General features: G+C 40.6%; 2 protein-coding genes across 6 annotated transcripts in view; one reads left to right on the top strand and one right to left on the bottom strand.

Annotated features, from left to right (window-relative positions):
* Positions 1 to 737: 737 nt before the first annotated feature.
* On the bottom strand, positions 738 to 17,553 carry LOC110984530 (ras-related protein Rab-11B). Its single transcript, XM_022244813.2, has 5 exons — positions 17,211 to 17,553; positions 9,282 to 9,477; positions 8,432 to 8,625; positions 7,298 to 7,378; positions 738 to 5,196 (listed from the first exon to the last, which is right to left on the bottom strand). The coding sequence occupies exons 1-5, from the start codon at positions 17,248 to 17,250 to the stop codon at positions 5,054 to 5,056; spliced, it is 654 nt and encodes a 217-aa protein (XP_022100505.1). The 5' UTR covers positions 17,251 to 17,553; the 3' UTR covers positions 738 to 5,053.
* A 1,571-nt stretch (positions 17,554 to 19,124) lies between these two features.
* LOC110984526 (uncharacterized) overlaps positions 19,125 to 27,719 on the top strand; it is a 47,776-nt gene continuing 39,181 nt past the window's right edge. For 3 of the 5 annotated variants that reach the window (XM_022244806.2, XM_022244799.2, XM_022244800.2), the window contains exon 1: positions 19,126 to 19,340. The gene's annotated coding sequence lies outside the window, so the exon portion shown is untranslated. Of the gene's footprint in view, positions 19,341 to 27,719 lie in introns of all 5 variants that reach the window. The other 2 variants (XM_022244807.2, XM_022244802.2) reach the window with 2 other exon arrangements.

The following is a 27,719-nucleotide window of genomic DNA, read 5'->3' as shown; positions in this document are numbered from 1 at the left end:
TGCCCATCACTGAAATTTACCAGGGGAAACCCCAAAGAGGGAAGTTTAAGAAATGCCAAACTGGACATTTTCACGCAAATAAATTGTGCAAATTAGTGCCAACCCTCGCTTTAACTCTAACGGTTACAATGGTTCTGCGTTTTGAAGATGATTAATTGGGTTCACGAAAAAATCCTTTATTCAGAAAGTGATTCATGGGCATTTATTTCACACAACCCCCACTGACTGATTCCAGGATTCATTAGGCATTCTTTAAATATTAGATTCATCGAATCACTTTTGGATTCACTAAACAGCGTTTACTTTTGTATTTTCTTCCCGTGTATTTAAAATGACTTTCGTTTCATGGCCAGTAGAATAGTTGGTAATTGGCATGTATTCATGTGGCCGTTTCCAATGGTTAATGTTGTAAATGCATGTAGACCAGGCGTCGTGGCTTTGATTCATTTTACCTCTCATTCATTTGATATTGATTGTACAATTCATGTAGCCTAGTAAGTTTATGATATTCATATTGTATATTTTATCAAACAGAATGTTGAATCTTGATTTGGGGAAGTGTGCTCACATAACGTCCCCTTTTCCAGTGCCTTTGGGGTATTTGGGTATTAACATTAAAAGCACGGGAGTGGAGGTGTAACATTAGTAGGAAAGGAAATCTGAAAACTGAAACAAGTGTAGCTATAAAAGCCGTATCCCCTTGGCATAGTGTCACACAAAAACCACGCCCCTCACCATTTCTTTGATTACATCATACAATTACCATTTTTATTCATATTCTCTTTTAGTGCTGAGCGCTTCAAACAAAAAATCCAGCGCCAACAAAACATCCTCAGACGGTGCATGGTACTGTACTAAACAATACGGTTTCTCAGCTGTATTACATTATAGAAATTGATATCTACGAACGTTTACACCTTACAATGGAAATGTCTGCGACATGTTTTTAAAAATCCAACTTCATCCTTTTCCATCTTTCAAGATGATCCTTTCTACAGTTACCACCACACCTTAACACAGATTACAAACAAAAAACCTGCTCAAAGACACATATTCTGAACCCCCCTTTTCAACCGTCAATCATGAATAATTCAAACCCTGTTCATCAGGGTTATTTATTTGCTCGATTTCAACTGAAGACAAAACGCAGACAGAAATCTCCCGCTTAGCTACCAAGCAGTGCTAAGATTTTCTTCTATAATATAAAAGAAACTTGAAATCGTGGAATTAATTTTTTTTTCCTAAACTGCGTTCTGTTTTACAAGGTAAAGTCAGCAAAATCCTCATCCCTGCATACTATACACAGTCAGAAATGTGTCTGGAATTTTTCAGGAAAAAATTAAGAAAGGGTAGATATTTTTCGAATTTACAGCAAAATGCACAGAATCACTTACTGATTTCTATTCAATTCAAACCATACCAAGCCATTAACTCAGCCTAATCCATCTTCATCATATAAAATCAACACGTTCAAGGTTAGCAGGTAAGATAGCATGCAGACTGGTAACCATTACCTGTGGTTAGCGGTCAGCACTGTGCCAATGTGTGGTACCACACCAATATGGCTACAGGAAACAAAAAAGAAAGGATCGAGGACCATTACTCGCACCTCAGAGAGATTTCACTACAATGTACTTAGTTTTGGGTCTAAGCAAAATGGTCGCATGAGCACTTTGGAAATTTGGCAACACTACTGTGTTGATTGGAACATTCAGGACAGGCTTTGCTAGATGTTGAAGAAAATGTACCTGTGACACCGTGTGCTGGCTGAAGCAATGCCTGTTTCACCACACACACTTCAAAACAATTCTAACTGCTTTCTCCATCCATGTTTTCTGACCATCTGTCTTTTCTCTTTAAGAGCCCTGACACCAAATCCCTCCCCCCAAACACGGACAGCTAGTACCTGAGGCTCTCCCATCTTAAGCCCACATTTGGTACGTATGGCAAAATGCCTTCAGAATCTCTAAGAAATATACATGACACATACTGTGATCACAGCTTTCTAAAAGCGGGGCTCCATTTTGAAAATGCTGGAAAAGATTCCCCATCATTTACTTCCAGACCAGATTCAGAGACCAGAACATACAAGAACTAATGTTAACTGAGGGCAAACCAGTCACTAGCCCCATGTACAGCAGGCACGTCGATAAGATGAAGATTATAAAATGTTTACATTTTACATTACATAAAGCTGATGATTAATTCAAGTAATAAAGTTACACTTAAAGCAAAGCAACTGTTCAAAATAAAAAGAATATCAAATCAAACAAACTAAGAATAATGTTGAAGTGGATATCATCCCTCCCTAATTGTATACTACATGTATCATGTTTATGTACATTATAAAGTTATTAGGAATGAGGGAAAACGGGAAAAAATATTAGCTGGTTTCTACATTTTACCGTGCAGACAACAGGAGATTTTTGCTTCACAAGTCACATCAACAGAAGTCCAGGCCAGGCTAATTTGAGGGATTTGAACAAACTGAGCTGCATATGCTCGCTTGATTGCATGAACCAAAAATACTCAGGCAGCTGGGAATATTCTAACTCTTTTGCCTAAATGATCCCTACTTCATCCAAAAAAACTCAAAAAATTCCAGGAGCCATGTTGAAAATATTAACGCCATTTCAATGAACATGCTGGTTGAGCGTACCTCCAAATATATCTCCACTCTAAGTGCATTAACCTTTCCTGCATGTGAGCTTCACTGCACAGGCTGAATGCAGCCGCACTGCATACACACTCTTCTACCAGCCAACACTGAAAAAGTCAGAAATTGGAACGCCCGCTTTCCGAGCCCATAGCAAAACAAGCAGCTGTACAAGAGAAGCTGTTTACATGTAAAAGTACGCACAAACATTTGCGTGTGTAATAACGGCCATTTTGACAGAGCAAATAGCGCCCTCATTTTTCTGCGATAGTGGTGTAGTACTCTTGGGCAGAGACCTTTTACCTTTTATTTTTTTCTTCTGTTTCATGCGAATCAGAAAGTTCCAATTTTTTGTAGTTTGAACACTTAGAAATTGGGATCGGTGCCAGTTAAATTGAAACAGTCAGCATGTATGCACTCTGGACGGGGGATGCTGTGCAGTCTGCCTTGCCTTTCCCCAGGTTCATCTTTTCAATATCCTGGGATGTCCCGGGCTATGGATGCCCGCAATGCACTCTCAACATGTCAGGCGTGGAGCTGGCGGCAATACGCACTGAGAGTCAGGACCTGCCACGGGAATTGAAAAAACTGCCCCAGCTCCATGATGAACTGTAACATTGAACCACCGTACCATCTTGCTAAACTTACTGTGCCAACAGAAACATAACCTTGCTTTGGCAGAACATTGAGCTAACCTTTTCAGGATGTTTCGCTGGTTGATGTACTTATGATGTGCGTGCCTACATTTCCACAATTAAAGCAATGAACCCAGTCTAGTGTTCCAACAGCGCACACCTGAAATGATGTGCGTCCGAGGTCAATCGGACGCAAATGCCAAGTCTACCATAAAAGCGCGGCCGTACGTGGACTCGCAGGCGTGCTTTGTTTCCGACTGACCTCGCTGCTTGTTGTTGCTGGAAGTCAGCGCTCCAGCTTCCAGCCTCTGAGAGCAGAGGGCATCAAAGATGGTGTGCTCAACACTCATCAGCACTACAAATTCGGTTCTCAACCCTAAAACTGGATGGCAAAGCTTTGGTCACTTGTCCAGGACATTGCAATCATAAATATTTGTTTATGTACAGCACTAAAACAGCTTCTAAGCAGAATTTATGTTACAGCTTCGTGTAATACATGGAGGTGGAAACTGTGTCAGATTGTTTGCAGTAAGTTGATTATTACGGGGTACTATGAAAGCCAAAGGACTTGGATCCACACACAAGTTACCCTTTTATGTACATTCAACGTGAAACACTTAGCCAAAAAGAAGGTGTAGATACGACACGGTACTAAAACAAGAACCGATACGGGCCGATATTCATTTAGGTGTTAAATTATTGGAACCTCCGGGGTTTGTTACTTGTGCAATGAAAGGCATCTCCAACACATGTACTAAGGTACTCACTACCCAAGATGCTGTCATGTTGGCTTAATCCTTGGAATAACAGTCATATTTGTGATCCTCTGTGGAATTGATCAAGCAATTGAGTTTAACCTGAGGGCTTTGAGGGAAAAAATGTTTGCCTGTCAACTGGGCAATGCCAATACTCCCCACACAAAAGTGCACTGAAGATACAACGCTCTCCGCGATGACTCTATATGGGTCAGGTTGAAATGCGCTCATTTGCTTATCTGGGGACTACTGCAGGTTTCTTGGAGGGTTACTGCCTGGCTGCTAACCCCTATCATAATGTCCAGGATTAAAATATCGGTGTCCATCTTAAAAGCAACATCTAAAGAACATTGGGTCCAGTAGAACAAGGGTCGTTTCTGTTTGCTGTTTCACTGTGAAGCGAGGTTAAGTGGGCATGCAGTCCAGATGTGGTCTTACAAAGTGTGGTTTAATTACAGCAAAGGGATCACGTCATTTAAGTCCCTAGGCAAGCTAGTTAACCAAAATAATTTCTTCACTTGTGAGCAAATGGACACCTATGAGCGCATTAAGTGACATCTTTCGGAATTAGATGTGCTACTTGAATAAACTCAGTGTGGGCATATGGTGGTGTGTTTTACACACTTTAGAAGTCCCATGCACTTTGCATAAAATATAACAATACGTACATGTACACCTCCATCAGGAGCATGCAGGGGCTGTTCTGGAACCTCGGCCCCCCAACAATTCCTCACATCAGGGTACTTACATGTACATCCAGGCAATAGCCCTGCTGATATTCATAAACTGTTTGAAGTATTTCAAACTTTCAAGAAAGCCAAGAAGAATCACATAATGAGAGTTCGAGAAAACTACACCTACCATCCAGAAACTTTTTTGGGGGGAGCTACTGGGCCCGTGATGGGCAAATGTGAACCTCCTGGGTGTTCTAGCGATGTGACCGGGGGGGTTGCTTGTGAAGAGAGATGACAAGGGGAGAGGAGTGGTTACGGTGACTTGCTTCTTTCCTATATTGACTGGCAGCATTTCATTTTTCTTTGTTCCGAGTCTGTTGTTGGGGGAATTGTGATGGGCTTGACGTCGGAGCTGGGGGAGTCCTCCCCATTGCCGCCATCCCGTATGCTCTTTTGGGAGACTATCTTATAGATTTCTGTTGGTCAAAGACAAGACATAAAGGGAATCATGCAAACGGAATCAAATGACACCTGTGCCCTTCGCACCAACATTTGTTTTACTGGTGCTGGGGCCTCCAAGAGAAATTTTTATTTGAACTACTTGGGTGGGGCGTTGCAAACTTAAAAGTGCGCTTTGAAATCCCAGGGGGCTTCTTGTGGAAAGAACGGAATTGCCTCAGGCACAGTGACAGCTTGCTGTGTTAACTACATGTTTTAAAGCCCAGGTGGTGAAGAATGAGAAGATTGCTGGGACACCACATACATCACTGTGCAGGAACCTAACGGCACCTTGTGTTCAACAGTCAATATGCACACGGCTCCACGCAGATAAACAGTGACAGGCTACATGTGTACCTTTCTCAACCCTACAAAATCCTCCAAAGTCATTAAGCAACACTTGCACGCACACCACGATAAAGTCTAAAGCTACTTACAAATGAATAAAGTAACTCCAATAGTCCGGTATCATCACATGTGATCACTACATGTGATCATTACATGTGATCATTACATGTGATCATTACATGTGATCATTACATGTGATCATTACATGTGATCATTACATGTGATCATTACGTGGTCTACCATGCGACATTGAAATAGCACGATGAGGTATTTAACAACACTGTTAAGCTTAATGGGCCACAACTACCAGTGCCAACCATGGTAACTTATCAGTCAATAACAAACTGTGGCATGTGCAACCTTTCTCGTCACTGCCTTTAAAAGGACGGGTTTCATTCGCAGGGCTTTACATAATAAGCCTTTTGTGAATTAAATTTGAATAAAATCTGGTACACTGAATTCTTTAAATTCACGTGAACATAACAATTGGAATTCTCCATACTAAAACCGCTGCTGCTATACCTTGTGATTCGGGGCAAGCTTTTCCTTAGTTACATAAGAGACGCCTTGCAACAATACACTGTTCTCAATGGATAAGAACCGCACAAAGAAACCAGTTCATTCCAGAGATGGTGGTCGCTTAGCAAAAGCTTGCCCCTAATCACAAGATATAGCAACAGTGTCTTTAGCCTGGGGAATTCAAATTGTTACGTTTCTATGCCATTAGATAACACAGGGTACCAAATTTTATTCAAATTTAGCTTGCTTAAGTGGCTTATTACTAGAGTGCTTAAAACTACTGTGCAAAGTTAAGCTTGCTAGGTGCATCCATGTTTGTGCACAAACCAACGAAAAACTTGAGATTGCTGTACGGCTTTTGCACAGCTATTTGCATACCCCCATCTGTATTCTAAAAATGATACATCAACAAATCCGATAGGGCTAAAAGAAAACACATGTGCGTAATGAACTGCAGATTAATTCTGCTGGGGCGCAGGACATCATTTGTGCTTTGTGTTCCTTTGAGGCAACAGAATTACTCAAAATCTAACGGGTGCCCAAGAATAAACTTTAAGGTTCAGCTCTGTGAATACTGTACATTCTTGAGACAAACAATATTGTAGGATTTTGGATTTTAGAATCGGATCAGACATTGCTGAGTCAAGTTTTGGATTGGACCTGAGTTCAGCATCTGCGACAAGTTCTCACGTTCAGCAAAATGCAGATACGATTTCATGCACCGAACCGACAAGTTACAGAATCCATGTGTGTGCATGTGTTCTGTCAATGCTCGTATGCACTTCCAATGAAAACTTTTTGAAAATGCATCAGATGTTTCTACGGGAATGGCCTTCTTTCAAAATGACAGCTTGCCAGCAAGGAAAATTTCACAGGGAGTTTAGTCCCACAACTATGATTAAACCAAGTATACTTTTCAACAAAAAAATTGGCAGTTACTTTGTGGATAACTATAAATGGTGGGCTGTACCTGTCATGTTCTGTGCTGACGATAAAAACACGCTTAAATGTTATTATCGTTCCATCTTTCAATTATGTTCTACAAACACACACGAATTAAAAATTTCTGCACACAAGTGAGGGAATGGCAAGTTTATGCGCTCATAATATAAACGAGCTCTACGGTTTGATTCAGTTTTTGAAAAACACACCAAGAACAAAGAAACACAAAACAAATTACAGAAAAACAAGAACAAAGAAAAGTCATCCTACCTGTTAATATTTGTTTAAAGGCTTGCTCTACATTTGTTGAGTCCAGAGCTGAGGTTTCAATGAAGGATAGTGAATTCTTTTCTGTGAATAAAAATGACCCCACTATTTAGTACTAACGGAAAGGAATTTCAGGTTTTTAACACTACAGTTGTGAAATTCAATGTTATTATGCACGATTTTAAAGGATTTATTTGGTTAACCCAACCTCCAAATGCCTCCATGTAAGAATTGGATACAACCTCAAATCCTCCCAAATCCTATTATTTCTTAATGTGTTTCTTGGAGGTGTGCCCGGTGCCTCAGACCTTCACAATCCTCCGCTGATTCCTGTCGTTATGTTCAGGCAGAGCAAATGCTATCCTGGAGCAGTGGGAATGACGTCACATATTTTATAGGCCTGAAGTTTTGCATGGCCAAACGTAAAAAACACAAGGTCCAGTCCAAGACCTTGATACAATGCATCGTTTGCAACCAGCCGCGATCAATCATGCCTCAATCTTCCCAAACCATTTGGATTCTAGAGGATTTGGAAAGGTTAGGGTTAGGCATCCCATGCCAATGCTGCTGTTATAACTGTGGCATTCTGGCGAGATTGGACAAAATCTGAACAATGCAAAGTTATCTTATTGCACTTTGGGCATAAAACCAGGTTTCCTTGGAGTGACAAACCACATGTGCATGCTTGGTCACACACGGCACACATGCAGCATACTGCGCAATACTTCACATGTACATAAAACGGAAACCTGTTCTGTGTTTAAATCACTGATAAAAGCTTTTCACAAGAACAATGGCACCTTACAGGAAGAATCAAAAGCTGGAGGAGGGGGAGAGCTCAACAACGCCAGCCAGTTTGCAGCATCACACATAACGAGATTGCTGATTGGCCAGAATGCACAAGGTCTCTGCACGAGATCTTCTCAAAAAATCAATCAAGCTTCTCTCTGCAACATGTGGTTTGTCCACTATCGGTGTGAACTGCCAATAGGGAAACCAAACCACCAAGTCTGGCTTTTTGCACTGCATGGAATTCTGGTCCCTGCATCTCCGCCTAAGTGGGCCCTGATTCGTCGCCTCAGCTTCTCTGTCACTGGTAAGGGGGGCTACTTTGGCAAAGAATCCCCAAGTGATTACCTGCGAATGCTTTTGCCTCATCTGTGGGTACCGCCCTCAAGTGCCGCAGGTCACTTTTGTTCCCTACTAGCATGATAACGATGTTATTATCAGCATGGTCTCGTAGCTCCTTCAACCATCGTTCTACATTCTCGTAGGTAAGGTGCTTAGCTATGTCGTAGACGAGGAGGGCTCCAACAGCACCTCGATAGTATCTGCACAGATAGAGATAATCAATGGTCATTGGATTCACATAAATTGGCCTGACCATGCTTCCCTCACCAACAGCCATCGCATTCTGTGAGAACAGACATGGATTGAGTTTTACTACTCTTTTGAGGTTCTCTAAGGCTGAAAGAAAAAGGCGAGGAAGAAAGCAATGGTTTTGAAAGGTCAAACGCCTTCTCTATTTTTCTGGCAGAAACTGAATGCACTGAACCAGTTCAACAAAAGATGCCAACCTGTTTGGTTCGGCAATGCTGGCGTAATGTCCGAGTCTAAAATTTTATCATATTATCTTTTTTTTTATTTACATTTAAATAAACTTTTCCCTCAATTACCCACAATGAAAACCTTACTAATCGGAACTACCCACAACTGGTCACAATCTGAGTCTAATTCAGAACAGATGCTAACTGAGGTTGCCACTGTGTCAATATCAGGGTCACTAACCCCTACTAAGCCATAAAACCACATGTGCTGAAATATGTTGAAATTCCACACCTATGTAACGTATAGCAGAATTTTAAATTATCAGAGACTGATGCATAATGTGCAGTGCAGCTCAAGTTTATTTATAGTATTGTGGCCAGGAAAATCCCTTATCAAACTGTTGGGGGTATTATAGGGCGGACGGCTGACATTTACTCACGCGCTCGTTATAGCTCTGTACCGCTCCTGTCCCGCCGTGTCCCATATCTGTGCCTTTATCGTCTTGCCGTCCACCTGAATGCTCCGTGTGGCAAACTCCACCCCGATGGTGCTTTTGCTCTCAAGGTTGAATTCGTTTCTCGTGAACCTCGACAACAGGTTGCTCTTTCCGACCCCCGAGTCGCCTATCAGCACAACTGCACAGGAGGAGCAAACAAAGGCAGGCAGATGACAAACGGTGCATGCATTTGCAGTAGAGGGCAAAATATTTGCTGAACACGGGAGGGGCTTAGAATAGGGGTGTCATTTCAATCACTGCTGAACCTAAACCTTTGTCTGTGTAGCGAGCATGTTGATCTCTTATTGTGCATGCACTGATAGCTGCTACACTGTGTAGTGGACTCAGCTGGCAGGTTTGACTGAAACCCACCCTACCAGAATCAGCATGGTGCCCCCTAGACTGCCAGGAGGTAATTTCGGGTCACCACCTTCTTGTGGTTACAGTCCCTTCACAGTGTCAAGTCTCAGCTCTGCTGGTCCAGCCTCATGCTAAGCCTCAAGGCTCACGCTTTATAAAGGAACAAACATGGGTACAGTGTATCATGTACATCCAGACAAATCTGTACAGCCTTCAGCCTGTTCAAGTCTTTCTTCATGTCTCAGATGGCCTTCTTCCTCAGTGCCCATCTGCTTACACATCAAAATGTACAAGTACAAGTACTTTGAAATAAGGACAAACCCTACATGCATGTTCATACATGTACATTAACTCTATACTGCAAGTGTGAACTACATCTAGTCCTATACACCTTCATTAAAGGAAAAAAAAGCTTATCTACCGCTACAGTACTCAGACACTAGAAAGTAAATTTTGGTACCATCTTGTGACAAAATTCAGAGCCTTTTGAACAGGTCTCCTATTTCACATCAACGCACATGGATAAACACGGCAATACAATGTAATCTAATTTGTACAACAAAGGGAAATTCATCGTGAATAAGAAAGGCTACATCAACACATATTTCAACCATGTCAACATTCTCAATTTAGAAAAATCATAACTGTAACTGTACAGGTAAAAATACTATTTTTTTTCATCAATGTTCAGAGGACACACGGCAAATTGGCAATGTATCATTAATTAGCTTGAAAATTTACGAATGACAGGTACCAAGTTTGACACCTGCACTAATAGACACAAATTTCCTCCCAATTTCATTTTGGATTTCAGGAAGCCAGTGACATGGCCATGAGCAAGGCAGGTGGCATTTGCAATATTAAACCTTCCCCTCCCTCCAATCCTGTAATACACTTGACCCTCCTCCCCTTTTCACATGACCTGATAAATATGGGCCACAGTGCACGGAAAAATTTCCAGAGCACTGCATCCCGCCTTCGGGCAAAATGTCGCCCCGTCTGTATAAATTTGGTCTCAAATTTTATAAATACTGTCATCTCTCACCCACCAGTAAAACAAAAGGCACACCTATATGTCCATATTAGGTTTTTATCAGTGAGGAAAAACTGGTCGAAGTTGAATCTTTTTCTCCAGCTTGTACCTGCGTAAATTACCATAATTAAACAGAAATCAGGAACACCTGCGTGTAAAATGAGTTCTAGATTTTGGGTGTACATTTCATACACATGTTGGGACAGTATTTATTTGACTATGCACTTCCTTCTAACATGTCTCACCATGACCTGCCCACTCCCTATATATGTACGTGCATGTGCAGTCTGGCAGGGCATGCATGTTCGTCAAATCCAGTTGCATTTTCGTGTATAGTTTTAATCCTTTCATGTACACAACTTGTGGGCATTAGTGACTGTTGCTTTTCAGTGACTTAAAAATTGTCACTTGGTAGAAAAAAAAATCACTTCAAAGGTGATATAGACTATTACATGTCAGACTGATGATTCCAAATTCATCTTTGCCGAAGTACATGTACATGCATTTTAAAAAAAATCTGAAAAAATTTATGTACACACCTGTATCAACCACTATGTGAAAATAACACGTAGGCCTACATGTACATGTACATGTATGTAATTAACACAAACGTCCACGTATGTACAGGTATACAGATGTAGATGTGCACGTATCAGGGCACTTCCAAACCAAATTTCACAAAAGACTCTTCCTTGTTTCACTTCTTGAAGGTATTCAGCATGCACTTAGCTAAATACACATTTGACTGATAACACCCCACTAATACTGTACCACTGCGTAACCACTCTAGAGGAAATAAAGTGTCCATGTACACGTATACATGTACATGTGTTCATGTGAGTCGGCTTTCATAAGAAACTACAGGTGTGATTATATGTACATGTATGCTGTAACTGTTACCAGCGAATCCCTCGTTGCCAGTACTTGTTGGCATGTAAATCTTCCAAGGAAACTGGAAACTGGACAGTCGTGGCTTACACCGACACTTGACATGCACATACATGTACATTTGGATCAACATGAATGGTTACAGGTACATGCTTCTGATTAATGGGCATCCACACAGTCATTCCAGGTGCCTCCTCATTTGCATTTGGTCTCCCCGTCTCACTGCACCTTGGGAGACATATGGGAGGCCACCGAAGGGTTCATTTCAGGCCTGGCGACCTTGCTGACTAGACCAAGGACTATCTTCGCAGGAAGGGCCCTGGAGGTGGGGAAAACCCTGGCCAGACTCCAGCCAAAAACACAACTACCGGTATCTGGAGAGGTCATCCAATTTCATTGGAATTCTTAGGAAAACAGGTGGAAGCAAACAGATGCCAACAGGGCCATTTTTCAATGCCATCAAATTTTGTGGCCTGAATGAAATGAATGTTATCCATGTACTATACCTGATGAAGATGACCCTTAGATTAAATATGTCCAGCGGATGCCACAGAACACGTGTGTCTAAATGATGGTCCCAACACAAGTCAATTTTTATTTATGTGACTCTGGCGCAAACATGTTGCAAACATCTAATTTTAAACAATGAACAGGTGTTATCAATCAGTTTTCAAGCGGCTTACTTACACGCATACTCACTAGCTTCAACCAATTTCTGAAAAATCCTACTTGACAGCACAAAGGCATTTGGCATAGAAAAAAATGTCTTGGCCAATCTTCTGTGAACTGAAAAAACCAAATTTCACAACTGCACTACACATGACTTTACATGCACAAATGTACACATGTACATGTACCTGTACATGACTTAATTAAAGGCACATTGACGGTACAATGAACACACACAGTGTAATTTTTCCTATGCATGTTTTAGCGAACACATTATTCTGTGCTTATACACAATTATTAAAACGTGGATGTCCTATTCCTGACTCTCTTGCAAAGATCCCACCGACAGGAATCATTCCCAAACCTACTTGTACATGTACCAATGCATGTGCTCCTTGGGAAAAAGGGCAGTCCTCTACACAGGTCTGCTGTATACTGTATGTCATTCTAAATTTCCTATACAATCTTATATATTGCAGCTAGCTCACAAGTTCCAGATGAAGCTTGTCAAAAAACAACTGACCACTGTGTGTCACAAAAATCAGTTACAGTTTGCTTGCAAGTAGGGCCTACATTCCAAAGGAGCAGCTAGGGCAGGACCAAGGCCCTTACTTCTGACGGCCTGCTGACCTGTTATGGTGCTACTGGTGTCACGCCCTTGTAGAAAGAGTAATTCAGCATCACAAGGCACACATACCTAATTGGCAAGTTTTCATTTTAAAAATCTTACATGCGATAAATGAACAAGACAAGCAACGGTCTGAACATTTTGGACTCTCAATATTGTATATATGGGAGTCCCAAAACCCAAGACAATATGAACAGGAAATACATGATGTATAAGAAAAAAGACTGGTGCTCCAAACAACCTACTGTACATGTACATGTATTCAACACCCTTGAGAACTGTATCAATCAGACGTTTCAAGTGAAACGTCTAGAACCTGTAGTTTCTACTTCCGCACATTTTCTCCACCCTCCTGCCACCAGACTATTGAATGGGCAAACATTTGCAAAAGAGTAAATTGAGTTCACTAAGCTTCACTCTCGGGTGTACAATGAAGCCGACGGGTCTCTTTTAAAAACTGTACAGCGCCCTCAAACTTGGGCGGTAAAGCACTGTACAGAGGACTCTGTCTTTCTTCGCCTCAAAACATTTGGAGAATTTCGTTACCTAAATAAGGAATAAAAGTGTCTTGGTTTTGTTTTTGCATGCTTTTTACGTGCTCAAGGTCTCAGTCTGGAGTGAAAGCAGTAATGTACATGAACCCAACTTGTGCAAATGGAACAAGGCCCGCATCATGTGAAATGACTTACCAAATTAACAGCAGTGTGTATTGGTTATTATGTATACAATGCCACTCAAGCCGAAACTAGTTACTCATACATTGCATATTTGCTCTCTAGAACTGAACAAACCATCCTCCCCCCCTCCCCCAACAACAGCTCAGTCAGCGATACGTATAGGACAGGAATTCTTGTGGCAGCAGAGCTCCACCCATGCATAAACTAAAGCGGTTTTGGGGGATTGTGGATGTCTATATCGGGAATGCCCAACCTGTAGGAATAAATGATGATTCATACAATGCTACGTGTAGAGTATTGAGGAAGAAACCTCTTCAGAACACACAAGAATGAAACAGAAAGTACAGAATACATGTGTCAAGCACAAGCATACAAGTAAATAGAGCCACATTCTGAATGGAAAACCATGGAGTAATTTTTGAGTCATTTGAAATTAACATAAGGATATACATGTACATCCATGTACATGTATAAGTGCCATAATTTGCAATTATTTGCAAGACTGCAGGCATATGAACATACTACATTACTGCACGGTGCACATGTACCGGTATGCATCACATGTTTCCTTTCATGGACAGTAACCTTGCCTTTCCGTGTACCCATGCTTGTTTCTACGGTATAACCTGCCCGGAACCTCCAATGTGCAGCACAGGAAACAAGCAGAACCTTTCGAATTCCACATCAATTTCTTCCCCATGTAAAGTGCACTGTGACTGTATCTTCCTCAATCCTCCCAAATCTTACAACCACCTGGTGGATTTCATAGCACTAGCAGCTGGGAGGTTCAGGTTCATGTTGATCCGAGATCACTGCAGCTCCCAGATGGCCGACTGTGTCCCTGATTAGAGTCATCGGCATTCTCTACCTCCAACTGTGCAGCATTTCGGTTAGATTGAGTAGGCATCCCGGTTCATTCCCACCATGTTCCAAATTTCCAACAGTCTTCATTTTACCCAAAGACCCAGCAAAAATTGCCCACTTTTGGATCTTACAAATATACAGTACATGTCAGGCACTGGCCCTGTCAATACAATAGTTCCAAGCTGTATTTCCTACATGCCGAATAGTCTCTGCATAAAATACATGCACCAAATATTGATGCACATCTCACTGTGAAACCTGTGTACAAAGCAACGTGTTTTCAACAACTGAAACAAAAACCTACCAACTCAGTGAACCTCAGTCAGGCTATGCACCCAACATACAAGCTTTCTTTCTTCATTCCTCGCACTTCTTACCATGTACCGTTAATTTTTTTAACAATGAGGGCGCAAGTACACCCACACCGCGCGCGAGGGGGAGGGGACTCGATGAGTTTCTTCATTTTGCCGTAAAAGAAAAAACAAGCATGTGCTTATAAACCTCAGGGCATGCTTATCAAAACAGCACCTTGAATACATGTACAAATGTGACACACACCTGTAGCACTGAGATTAATGGATTTTTTGATGAAATTGTAACCAATCAAATTTTTGCATTATTCTATTAAGAACTTGAGTGCGTCTGTTTCATTTGGCCGGCATGTATGTATGTACACGTACATGGCAACTGAACTTGGCTGTTTTTTCGTGTTCATGCATTACAGTACAGTAACTTGCAACCAACATCTTCAGGAAGGACAACACTTGACTAATGCTGCAACCAGAAACCAATGTCATTACTGCAGGGTTCATTACCATTAGCACCCTGTTTCTATAATAAGGAAACAAAGTCCACTTTCTCTAATTAACATTTGACCTTAAGGAACTATTACTCAATCCTGACAGGCCTAGTTTAGGTAAATTTTGACAATATTCAAGAAAGAAAACTTCAGAATTCTAACACCAGTTTGGAAAAAGACAACAACTCAGTTGAATCACGGCATTTTGTTTTGCGTCTGGTTACCTGACTCAAGCATTTTACATTCAGCAAAACAAATCTCCATCCAGGTTAAGGAACCAGACTACATTCACTTATTTGTCGTTCAGGCCGGTCATGTGCGCTGCCCTTTTACCCAAAAATTTCCCTCAAAAACCAAAAGCCCCGTTCTCTTTTCTTTCTGGTATGAAAGAGGATTTCAGCAACAACTTGTTTAGATAAGTTGTTTCGAAAAAGTAGAATTTGTTCCCTTATAATAAGAACAGGGTGCTAAAGGTAATGAACCCATTACTGCAGTGGCACCATGCTTGCATGCAAGTGGTACACATGCCTTACCTTTGACCAACAAGGCTGTCTTAATTGCAGCTTGCCAAAATCATGCACACAGTAAGCCTAAGAAAACTGGTGAGCATCGTGCCACAAGAGTGATGGGTACCACTGGAGCCCCAGGGCTCGCCATTCACCCCTCGTCTCGGACAGGCAACAATGACAAGCCCAAAGTTCTAGGGGTAATTATGGCAGGTTGGATGTGACGGCACGATACACGATTGACAAAGTAACATCATGTCGATGATAACAAGATTTGCTAATGATAATGCTTATAATAACCATGTAAATACGACAAAATGTACGCACATAAGACTGTGACAAGGGAGTAAAGAAAAATTAGGATCAGAGTGACTAGGATTTCGGAACTACATGTACAACATATGCCTATGAGAAAAGGTTCCTTTTAACTACTCAAGCTGTAGGCTGTGATTGTAGAGTATACAAGATGGTCATGATGGTCGCTGTAATTCTTGTAACTGTACAGTAAGAATTCCATATATGGATATTATTAATTTTCTCTGGCAGTAGTTTATTAGCCATTAGAAAGTGAGACATGAGAAATAATTCCACATGCTGATGCCATTTGACGCCCCATGCATAAAACCCTTTGAGACTGGTCTGAAATATTCTAACTTACTGTTTTCTAAGCCAACAACTCGGTATTTTCCTTCCTAATTGAACTTTTCTGGACATATTTTTGCTTTCTGATGGCTAATGCTAGGGTCTGGCAGCGGAATGATTTTCAAAGTGGGGGGGGACCAGTTGTTACACCATCGTCCGCATCAGCCATTAATAGTCAATCCATTCAGTCCTAATTACAGGACCTGTAAAAAGTGGGAGGGCCACCGTCCCCCTGCTTCTGCCACGAGTGCAAATACAGCTGGTAGGTCACTCTAGGGAATAATTACTGGCATCTATATGGAACTCTTTCGTGACATCCCAGAAAGTCAACTTTAGCAGTGAAAATACTGATGTTAATTTTTCAGATCCGTCTCACAAGGTTTGTGCACAGGGTAGGCTATCTATTGAAGTGAGGTCTGGATATGGAACTCTTAAGTGGATCATACAATCAATGGAAAGGTTGCTAACGTTGTCATTCATCAACATGATCAACCATATCGTGATTATCATTCACCACTTGCCAAATGAAACTTATTGCAACCATCAGCATATAAGACTCTCACAGTAAACTATCATTTAGGTATTATTTAGGCTAGTTTGTGATGTTATCTGTGACGTGTCTAAGTTACACGTAACTTACACGTCCCTACATGTACGTAGGCTACCTTCAGTGTCAGCAGGTCAGTGACTTTCGAAATTCAACAAGCATGACAAGCTCCTTGAAAAGAGCTGGAGACTTTACAACCAACGATATAAAACCACATGACATGTGATTATGCTTACAATAACCTGTAATTACGTCTCACCTTTGAAAAGATAGTCGTATTCGTCGTCTTTCGTTCCCATCGTGAAAAGGCTTTCTTAGTTACCGCTAGTAGTAGTATTGGCTTACGAACAGTACGACTTCCGGATTAATATTTACCGGTGTCTCTAAATCCCCTTAGGGTACCCCCAAATTCGAGGCTGAAAATATCCCACTAGTTACTAAGATGAATAGACAATTATCACACACAGTCTTTAACTTGGTACGTGGAAGTTACGATGGTAGTGATTTCACAGCATTTCTCATGTCGCTACGGCCTGAAATTACACAGCCCGACATTTGCAATGGCGGCGTCCCATAACGCCCCCCTCGATTTCTGCGCAAGGGGGTGACGTACTTCTGCGCATGGGTGTACAGTTAGAGAGGACCCGGATGTACTGGCTCATTTCTAATTCTTACGATGACTCATCGTACGAGGGTTGATAAGTGCCGTGACAGATAGTATATAATATTGATAAGATCAATAAATAAAAATTCATATCAGTTCAACCAGTGTTGGATGGGCAGAGAGCTGTTGAGGGGAGCTGCAACATTCAGAACGATGTTAGACAGGTCAAAATCGCCATACACATCTTTACAAGATTTTAACATTTCTTAAATTCATGCGGAATTCAGGGAGAACATTTATTTCACAGCTTTGTCTCATTCTCTTCTCTTTTCCAAATTGTTTTTTCTCTGGACACTTTAATGTTTTAAATCACTGAACATTAGCATATGGCAGGATGTGGTTTTTAGCCTCAGTGGAATTGTACTCTGTACTTTTAGTTTAGCTTCAATGAAGTTTTGTTGGACACAGTTTCTGTTCAACTCTGTGATCTCATTCATTGTACAGAAAACTTTGTTTCTATTTGGTTAAATGCATCGAAATTGTACTTGTTTAAACTTTTAAAATTATCCATGCTTTCCTGGACAACTGAGGGCGCTGTTGAGACACAGTTAGTGCATAGGATTTTCTGAATCTGAAAACATTTCTGAGAAAGGAGTTGATGTTTGCTTATCGCTATGCACATGAACAACAATCAAGCAAAGAATAGAAAACTGAGTCCAGGAAAATTATACAAAAATGCAGGACTTTTTTGTATACAAACCAATGTACATTGAAACTTCTTCCTGGGATGACATCACAGTTTTGCTCATGAATATGGAAACCATTAGCATAGAAACCATTTGGAAGTAAAATACCCTTTGAAAATCAGGTTACCTGAGACATAAAGGTGCACTTTGAAAACGTAGTTTTTAAACACTTTGAGTAAATATACGAGTGGGACTGATTTAGTCATGTACGTGTTTGCAGGAAGGGTTTGAAGACAGACACGTGAATGCTGATATGAATAGGAACGTCTCACCTGTATTATGTAGTTGGACCTCTGTCCTTTGCTCTAAGGGATCTGGGTGTGACTATAAATGAAGTGAAGAGAGGACTTTAAAAATCGTGGTTTTCGGGGGCCCGGCGCTCCTGGAGTGAATTCGGATCAAGTAATCATTTCCAGGACGGCTCTGAGGAATCCTTGGTGTCATAACCAGGAAATGATTAATAATAATAAATACTAATAAAAATGAAACATCAATGTATTAATTTAAAATCCCAAAAGTCAGCAGAGACATAAAAGATGGAAACTTAGTTTTTATTGCTTTAGAGAACTGCTTTCAGCAGAGCATCCTTTTTTCGGTCGTTGCCTCGGATCGGCCACTCGTCACTGAAATTTAGTCGAGCGCCCTCTTGTGTAAGGCGGTGGTTAATGCCGCGTTTATTATTGATTGCCTTGGTGGTGGGCGGGTTTTTGTCACTGGTAGTCGATATGGAGAGCCTCGGATTTTCAAATAGAGTACATGTAAACCAGTTATGTGACGTCACAAAAAATCGACCCGCTGGAGTTGGTTTCATTCATAAAATATGAATCATTCATCGTACGATCCTCGTTGTTTGGCGAAGGAAGACACGTGTGGGTGTGCCGGCGTTTGCGCCGTCGCGATACTTTGTCAAATCATTTTGTTTACAAAATCAGAAGAATCTGACAGCGTGCTTAACCCTGGTGATGCTCGAGAAATATCGCCGAAAATCGTGGGCAAATCTTGATTTTCTCCAAGGACAGCCAGTGAGTAGGCACGCTTGGTAAGCCATTCACAATATTCACTGCTTAAAGTAGGCCTACTGCTAGGCCTTGTAGTAGACCTAGTAAATTTTTGTGATGCAGCAAAGAGCAAGGAAATTGACACAGCTTAGCCTCATAGACCGATTTACGCTGACATCACAATGTCTGAGAAAGAGAGAGTTCCGTATCTGGCCACTACAGTTCGTGACTTGCCCAACATGCCCCAGTTTAATGAACACCAACAAATTTGAAAATACGACCTACATGTAGTAGTGAAAGTTGTTTTCATGATTTCCGTCCTCCATCGTGTCCTTGGCCGGGCTGTGTGCTGCATTTTTGGTCATAGTGTACGCCTACCAGGCTACCGACTGGTTCTATCCGTACCTCGAAGAGGCTCCATTGTTGCTGTGTAGTTTAAGCCATCGAAGTAGTAAATTTCTACCTATCATGGTTTACAAGCCTGCAACCTGAACACACCACACCAGCTCGTTTGGTGCATGGTGGTGAGCGTGCGGATAGCCGTAGAGAGATTGAGAAAGCAGACACTGGACATGCTGGAGGAGTCCAACATTTTCGGACAAAGACTAAAGCTTAGTGAACTTGTTTCATGCGGTGAAATGTGCTCTCCCGAACGAGGTTCAACTGTTTAAATTCAGGTGTTGTTATTATCATTATGACACCTTGCTGTACATGTATCCATGAAAAGTACTAAATCTCTTCCAACCAGAAGAAGTCAATTTTTTCTACAAACTAAATAAACGTCAAGAATACAACAAAAGTCGGCACAAAATTATATTATTCATGCTTTTACACAGATCTATTCTAACTGCAGACCAACCCAGCACAGGTTTTTGCCATGATGTAGTGGAGTGTACAATACTGTTTATAAAGCAAATCTATCGCATGGTCCTTCTTCGGGCATCTTAAAGAGGTGTTCTAGTGAGGATACATGGTTTCCATTGCCTGACAATGTTGACGAGGAGCTCGCTCTTGTCTGATGTGTCGTTGAATAAGATGCCATTTACACGTATGTATTTTGAATGACACTGGAATAGGCCTGTGCACTGATGATGTCACACTTTGTTTACATACATGTGCACTTTCCTTTGGAGCCAGTGGGGGTTCATGGTCCCCTGAGCATCATAGCAAATGACACACTTGAACAAAGTGTGGCGTCATCAGTACAGAGCTGTTGGAAATGAAATAACTGCTTACAAGTTGCTTTTCTGATGGCTTACAATTTCAGTTCACTTAACTCCAGAAACCTGAGCAGTCATGGCGGGCATTGTGTGTGTAAATCTTTTGGAAGACTTCCATCTTGGACCATTACAAGTTTCAAACGTTTTTTCAACAAGTTTATTAAAAGGATGCCTCTCGAGTTTAGGGGAATACATGTATATGAAGAAAAGGGTTCATTACCTGGAGGGTGTCTGTTTGCAAAGTAGGATGAACATTGTGGTGTTTATGACACTGGAAATTGTTATACATGTATTCCTGTGTGGAATTCTTTGCAAATATTCTAATTTAGTCTTTAGTTTTGTAGTTCTGCATTAGATGGTTCATACTCCGACGTGAATTTGACCCCGAAGCAAATTCAGGCAGTATAGAATCTACGTAACACAACAGATGTGGATGTCATCAGAAACGATATCAGTCAGACACCTTTAGAGCAAGAGTGTTAGGACTTCACAGGGACCCTGTATAGGACTATCGGGGAAAACAAAAAACTAAGAAGACTTGGAGACCAAAATTGTACCCTTTTACAAGCAGGATGTTGTATTAACAGTGTTCTTGTTATCAAGGTTCAACTGTACTTCTCATTTCCCTTAGAGGTACATGTACATGTACCAACTGCGGCCACCTTCACAAATGGGTCATTCTGTAAATTTGGGGTCCAATTTTTTCCCGTCCCTGTTACGTCTGGCATCTGATTTTTTTACTGTTGAGAACTCATTGTTGAATTTCCAAGACTGAATGAGTACTGCAAATTACCTGCCAAAAAAATAAAAATAGTTTGAAATCAATTTCAGTGATACATCTCTTGTCAAACATGTCAGATGGTATTGCATGTCAGAGGTAACAGGGACGGAAAAATGTCACACTTTGGCCCCTAAATTTATAGAATGACCCAGATGTAAAAATGTAGAAAATGCACAAGCTTACATGTACATCACATAGTGTGGGCTTTCTGTGGGTGGTATTCCAGTTGTGCAAGCCAGAAGACAGTATTTTGGAGAGGATTAATCTAATATCTTATTTTCAAATTCTGAGTGGGAAAAAATGTGTCGGTGGACTGCATTCTCCCATTTGTTCCTTTCATAGTTGACGACTTGTGACCTTAAGAGATGACGCCGAAGTCGATGATCTTGATCACTATCTAATATAAAATAACAATCAACCATTTTCCGACCACTGTTGGTATTTGTCTGACCAGAGGTAGATTTTAGACAAAATGTTCGAAGACAAAAAAATATAGAGGTAAAATTCCCTTAAGCAAAATCCTGTTGGTGGCTTTACTTTTTTAATTTTTTTGTGGTGCATGTAGCATTTAAACTAGGACAATGTGGGCTTTTCTGTGACCTTGGCGTATGCACTGTGCAAAGATCGTATAGCGCCGCGGTGCAAGATAGCGAACTTCACCATAAATACGCGTAAAACGTTGTAATCGCATAGGTGCCATTTGAGCAAGCGATACGCCTGCGCAATGCACATTAATGCACTGGCAGAGGCGCCGCGGCAGGCATGTGCACCTGGTGAGCCTGCACCCAAGCATTACCATAAACTGCACAGGCATATCGCTTGCTCAAATGGCGCCCATGGTAATCACATCTTTTGGGCAGAGTTATCCATCTTGCGCCTTGGGCGCTATACGATCTTTGGCACTTTGTGTCTTGAAGGCTATCTTACATATATTCTGTGACTCTGTCTGCCAACTCTAGAGTTTCAGGCTGCATCCGAATCTGTTGTCTAGAGCTAGGTCTAGGTCTTCGCTCCATTGGAAATGCGGGGAAACGCGTAGACAGTAGACCTAGCCGTAGCTCTGAAAGCCCGTTTCGGACATAGCCTCAGTCTCAGAGCTGAAGGCGTACCATTACATGTGTGTGTGCAATTGGAACCTAGACAAGAGCTTATGCTGTGGTAAAAGTGAGTGGAAGTTTGAAGTTTAAAAAATAACACACGTACATTTCTGGACTGTTGTTTGAAACTCCAATAAACTGACCAGAATTAATCTCAGTGTGGGGGGAGGGGATAAAAAAGGGAATCCAAGGGGTGGGGGATGTGCCAGGGAAAATTTCCTCCTTGTTCATACATACATGTAGTTACAGCATATGTACTGCATTACATTTCCTGTGTCAAGTACAAACACCCTGACAAATTCATGAAATTCTGCTTTGTTTAGTTCACACATTTTTGCTGGAATATTGCTTAAACCTGTGAACAGAGAACTTTCTGCAAAAAGATATCCTTGTAGGAGGGAAATGCTGGCAAATGATTGTCAGAAATAGATTTGCGGTTTCCAAAAAATCTCTTTGCTGTCAGTGGACAGGAAGCAGCAATAAATTTTGATTCCCCGGTTTGTTTATAAATACCATTAGCTGTAAATTGTGCATTACAGTTGTACCTGATGTGCCCCAGTCTGGTTTCAACAGGGTATCAGAATCACCCGGTCAGTAGTTTCTGGCAGCTGTATCCTTAACCAGAAATATCTCCAACTCTCCCTGGAGTGACTGAGGGCCGAGTCACCATACCAGTGTGAGTCATACTCGCCTAGCCAACCATGTACATGGTATTCCTCTGTATGGATGTGTGTACACTGAAGCTGCTAACTTGAAGCCCACTGAATGATAAAACGCATCTCATATTATGAAATCAAACAAAAACGATGGTTGTGATATATTGGGTGTGTATCTGTAATGTTGGGGGATGGGTGTTATAAATATAATGGTCAAATTTTAACCTTTTATTTAGTTAGTGTTTGTGTACATGGCTAACACTGCATCATACCTACATGTATGTATCTGATCATTTGAAATCCTTTGACTAATTTATAAGCCATATCAAATTATTAGCTTGCCGACCAGCTACCTAAGGACTAGACTCAATGACAAGCCATTCAGCAGTCGTGATATATGTCCGTGAGCTTCCATTGAAATCCATCCGTGTAGCTCTGTACAAGATAAGTGAGACACCAGTAATCGGCCAAGTTTCAACTGTAATCTGGTTGATCATCTGTAAGTTGAAAGCCGAGTTAATGAACATTCTCATACACAGGTAGAAATATGTGTACCTTGTATACTCTGTGGACTGCTGTGGGACTACATGCAGAAAACATAAACTTGCATATGACTGGCATCCTTGCCCTACGCGAAAGGCTAGTGTATCATTTTACAGATTCAGAACAAAATCTGTTACCTACCTGTACATCTTAATGCTCGTAATGCTGCAGGTTCTTACGGAACTTCTCTTTTGGGGAGACATCCACTTTTAAAGTCTTTTGCTTAGACTAGGGAAAGCAAATGGAAGAGGTTTTGTGCCCAAAACACAGCATGGTTGATCATCTTCAGCAGTCCATTTTCTAGTTCACAGCAATTTCAAATAAAAATGGACGTTTTGGTGATACAAATTGGTGGCTTACATGTACAGAGTGTCTGAAGTTTTCGGTGCACTATAGCTTTAGGGTTTGTCTTTTTACTTTGTCTCAAAATAAACACTGGCTGATGGCCAGGTGCAACCATGTTTACTCCAGATATGGGGTAATCCCAGTGAAAATCCTTGGCAGTGTGCCAATAAAGCATGGTTCATTATTAAGTATTATGTTTCCCTAAGAGCATGTATTTACATGCACTTATATTATACTTCCATGTATACGTGATTGTAAAATTTTCTGTAAGATACATCTATGTGGAATTGAATAGATCAAGAGATGTTATACTTTTTATTGTGAGTGTACAGTACTCTACTAGTACCAACACCAGGAAGTTTAATATTACTGCATGGGGTGCACAGGGGGTGGGGTGTACCTACCTCATTTGTACATGTACATGTAATGTCAACCATATTCAACCTGAATTCACTTGGGGAGCCAACAGAGTCAAATATCGATGTCTGTCTAGAAAGCTGACCTCTGGAACATCATCAGAATTGTGTGGTGAAAGATGAACAAGAAATGATATTCAACTTGTTGGGATATGCCTGTTACGCCCGTCACTTTGAAGATCTTAGTTTTGTTAGATTTCACAGGTTAAGGGTTTTTATTCATGTACATGTTGTAGATTTCCTTGTACATGTACAAACATAACATTGCAAATATTCCAGTTTGAGTCTACTTTCTTTTTTTTTCTATATTTTGAGAGTAATCAAGCAGCAGGATGTAGCATGCTCATTCAAGCAGAGTAAAGTAGAGGAATTCCCTCCAAAATCGGATTTAGCATGTTTTTCGAGCCGTTGTAGCAGGCCTCAACCTGAAGCTTACTATCCCACCTGACAAGTTAACTTATTATTTTTTTTCTAGCCTGCAGGAATTTTCACTTGCCCACTGGACATATTTTAGCAGAACTAACTTTAACTGGGTTTTTTTTTTCAACTTCACTATTACGATTGAGTCTTCCTGTGAATTTTAAAAGCACAAATGTAGAGGATTCAAAGCTGTTACAGTTAAAAAGAACAGTTAAAAAGAACACTTAGAATCAGTTTCACAAGGTTTGTAAGATTTGAAACTTTTGCACTGGTTCTTTTGTAACCGGTGAGTGTTCAGTGTTGAGTCAACACTCACCTGTTCTTTTAAGAACCACACCTCGCCTCAAAGAGATTTATTCCATGGTGTACCTGCAAACCTATTTCTCATGTCTCTTCACAAGGTTTGTTTTGTTCATCTTTAGAAATGTGACAAATGACAGTTTCAGATACACATACATGTAGGTGTTTCTTTAATCGTCTGCCTGGCAAGAAAAAGAAAGCATTTTACCAGCCCGCAGCAGTTTTACCAGAATTTAATGGTGGATCTTGAGACAGCTTTATGTCAACGTAACTTTGTACAAAAAATTGTTGCAGTCGGGTTATTACAGGAAAGTGAGAATTGTAGGTTGGGGAAAGCTGAGTAACACTTTCCAGGAGAATAATGTAGAGAAAGGCTTGTAAACACGTTTTTTCATATTTTTTGTTTTCATGTTTAAATGCAAACCCTGAATTTGTTTCCCTGAACTTATCTTACTTTTATGTGTACGTATATTTTGAAATGGTTCAAATAATCAGATATGAAACAGAAAATGAACATTGTCAGTACTCACAACAACGAGCAAAACAAAAATTTTCTGATTTGACTCAAGAAATAGGCGTAGATAGAAAAAAATATGTAAAAACATTAAAAGATACAAAGACATCATTCACAATCTTATGGAACAAGAATATTGACACTGAACAACAAAGCTAAAACATTGTGTGCACAAAAATGAATTTGAATGTCAGAAAAGGAAAAAGAAACCCGGCAAACAAACCGAACTGAAGCATCTGTGTAAATGGGAGTAAGTCTGTTGACGACTATGAGCATATTTTTTTGCTGAATTTGGAAAACCTACATTAGGCACCCAAAGCACTTTGCCACAAGACGGAATAAATTGTGTTCCCCCTCCCCTCGCAAATCTTTCCAGGCAGGAACCACATGTTGGAAGGTCGAAAACCGGTATTGTATTACTTTGTAATTTTGGTGTTGGTGCCAATCCTTTGAATAAGCCTTTTGCAAGTTACGCAGATTTGAATAAAATCTGGTACACATTTCTTTAAATTCACGTGAGCATAACAATTAGAATTTTCCATACTAAAGACACTATTGCTAGACCTCTTGATTCAGGGCAAGCTGTTGCTTAGTTACATACCGTAAGAGACGCCTTGCCGCTCTGTCTTTAATGGATAAAAGGAGCACAAAGGAAACAGTCCATTTCAGAGATGGCAGTCTGGCAGTTTGAATTTTACAACATAGTCACTTAGAAGTAAAAAATTTAGGTTGGCAATGCAAGCAAGGATTGTTGCCCTAAACACTAAATTCCTCTGAGAAGTTTTGAAATGTATGAGCAACTTTGCAATTATTTTTAGGACATGCATGCGTGCACCAGTGTTTGGTTTGATCATTTGTCTTTAGTTGGCAGAATCTGTGAATGAGTTACTTGTAATTTATGGTATAGTGAAACTGTCTTTCCTCCCTACTCATTGAGCATCTTATTTTCCCTCCATTTTGCCCATGGAATGTGAAATGCACTCCATATCACCTCGGGAGTCTTTACCACTAAAGGCAGGAGAATTAATCATTTGGATTCAAATATACCAGATGTACATGTGCTTAAGTGAGAGGAGTCCATTACGTATAATATGAAATAGGAGGCCTGTAGAGAAACATAATACACATGACTTTCCTTTACAGTGAGATACAATTACACACTCATAGTATCATAGTAGTTATCCATTGACTCTTATTTGTTGGAATATGTGGGGTGAGTTGTTGTGAGTGAAAGCGAATCAGCAGATGTGTAATCGCGTGAGCTCGGTGCATGGTTCATGCAGTGTTAGGCTGATCCAGCCCTTTAAATGAACAAACATACCAATTGGACATGGCAGAGTGTGATATGTTTTGGTATTTAGTTTGTAGATGCCTTCAAAGTGTGTCAGATACAATTTACTTATTAATAGTCATATTCAGTTTCAGGAAAAATGACATGTACCGGTACAAGCTTTAATTCCGTACTCTCTAAATAACAGCACTTGATACATGCATTTTTACATGTACATGAGGGTAATTCCAGTAATTAGGGGTCCATTTTTTTCTGTGTCCCTGTCACATCTGACTTATGATTTTGTAAGTTCAGAACACATTTTCTAATTTCCAAGAGTGATGAATTAATGCAAATTACCTGCAAAACAAATAGTAACAGTTAGAAATCAATTCCGGTGATATTTCCGTGTCAAATAACGAAGGTCAGATGTAATAGGGACATGAAAATGTCACACTTTTGGACCCCTAATTTCTGGAATTACCCATGTGTGATAAAAATAAATAAAAAATGTAACAACCTTTTTCGGGTTGCGCAATCTCACTTACAAAACGACCAACCAACAATGACAACAATGAAGCCCAGTTACCCGGTATTTATTCCGGTTACGTTTCAGGAATCAATGTCATGGTCCAAGTCTTTCTGTTGAAGAGAGCCCTTTCCTTTCAGCATGTACAGTACGTTACAAGCTGTCAACTATTTTTGAACTGGGTGTGGAATCAAAACAAAGCACTAACAACTGAAACAAAAACTATCAAAATGCAGTTTTCACTATTTAAATCCACAAGAAAAGAGGTCATAGCTTCATCATCCAAATAAACCCCCTCCCCCACAACAAATTGAATCGCGGAAACCGCA

The sequence above is a fragment of the Acanthaster planci genome, linkage group LG08 (assembly GCF_054643075.1).
Source record: "Acanthaster planci isolate LZ-2023a linkage group LG08, COTS_SCS, whole genome shotgun sequence".
Taxonomy (NCBI): domain Eukaryota; kingdom Metazoa; phylum Echinodermata; class Asteroidea; order Valvatida; family Acanthasteridae; genus Acanthaster; species Acanthaster planci.
Note: the sequence above shows the minus strand (reverse complement) of the source record. Positions and strands in the feature narration are given on the sequence as shown.

Coding starts and splice junctions, on each gene's coding strand:
- LOC110984530 (XM_022244813.2), bottom strand. CDS start 17,250: ATGGGAACGAAAGACGACGAATACGACTATCTTTTCAAAG. Junction 9,478..17,210: donor ATACGACTATCTTTTCAAAG/GTGAGACGTAAT, acceptor CCTCCTGTGCAG/TTGTGCTGATAGGCGACTCG. Junction 5,197..7,297: donor CTTTAAACAAATATTAACAG/GTAGGATGACTT, acceptor TTTGACCAACAG/AAATCTATAAGATAGTCTCC.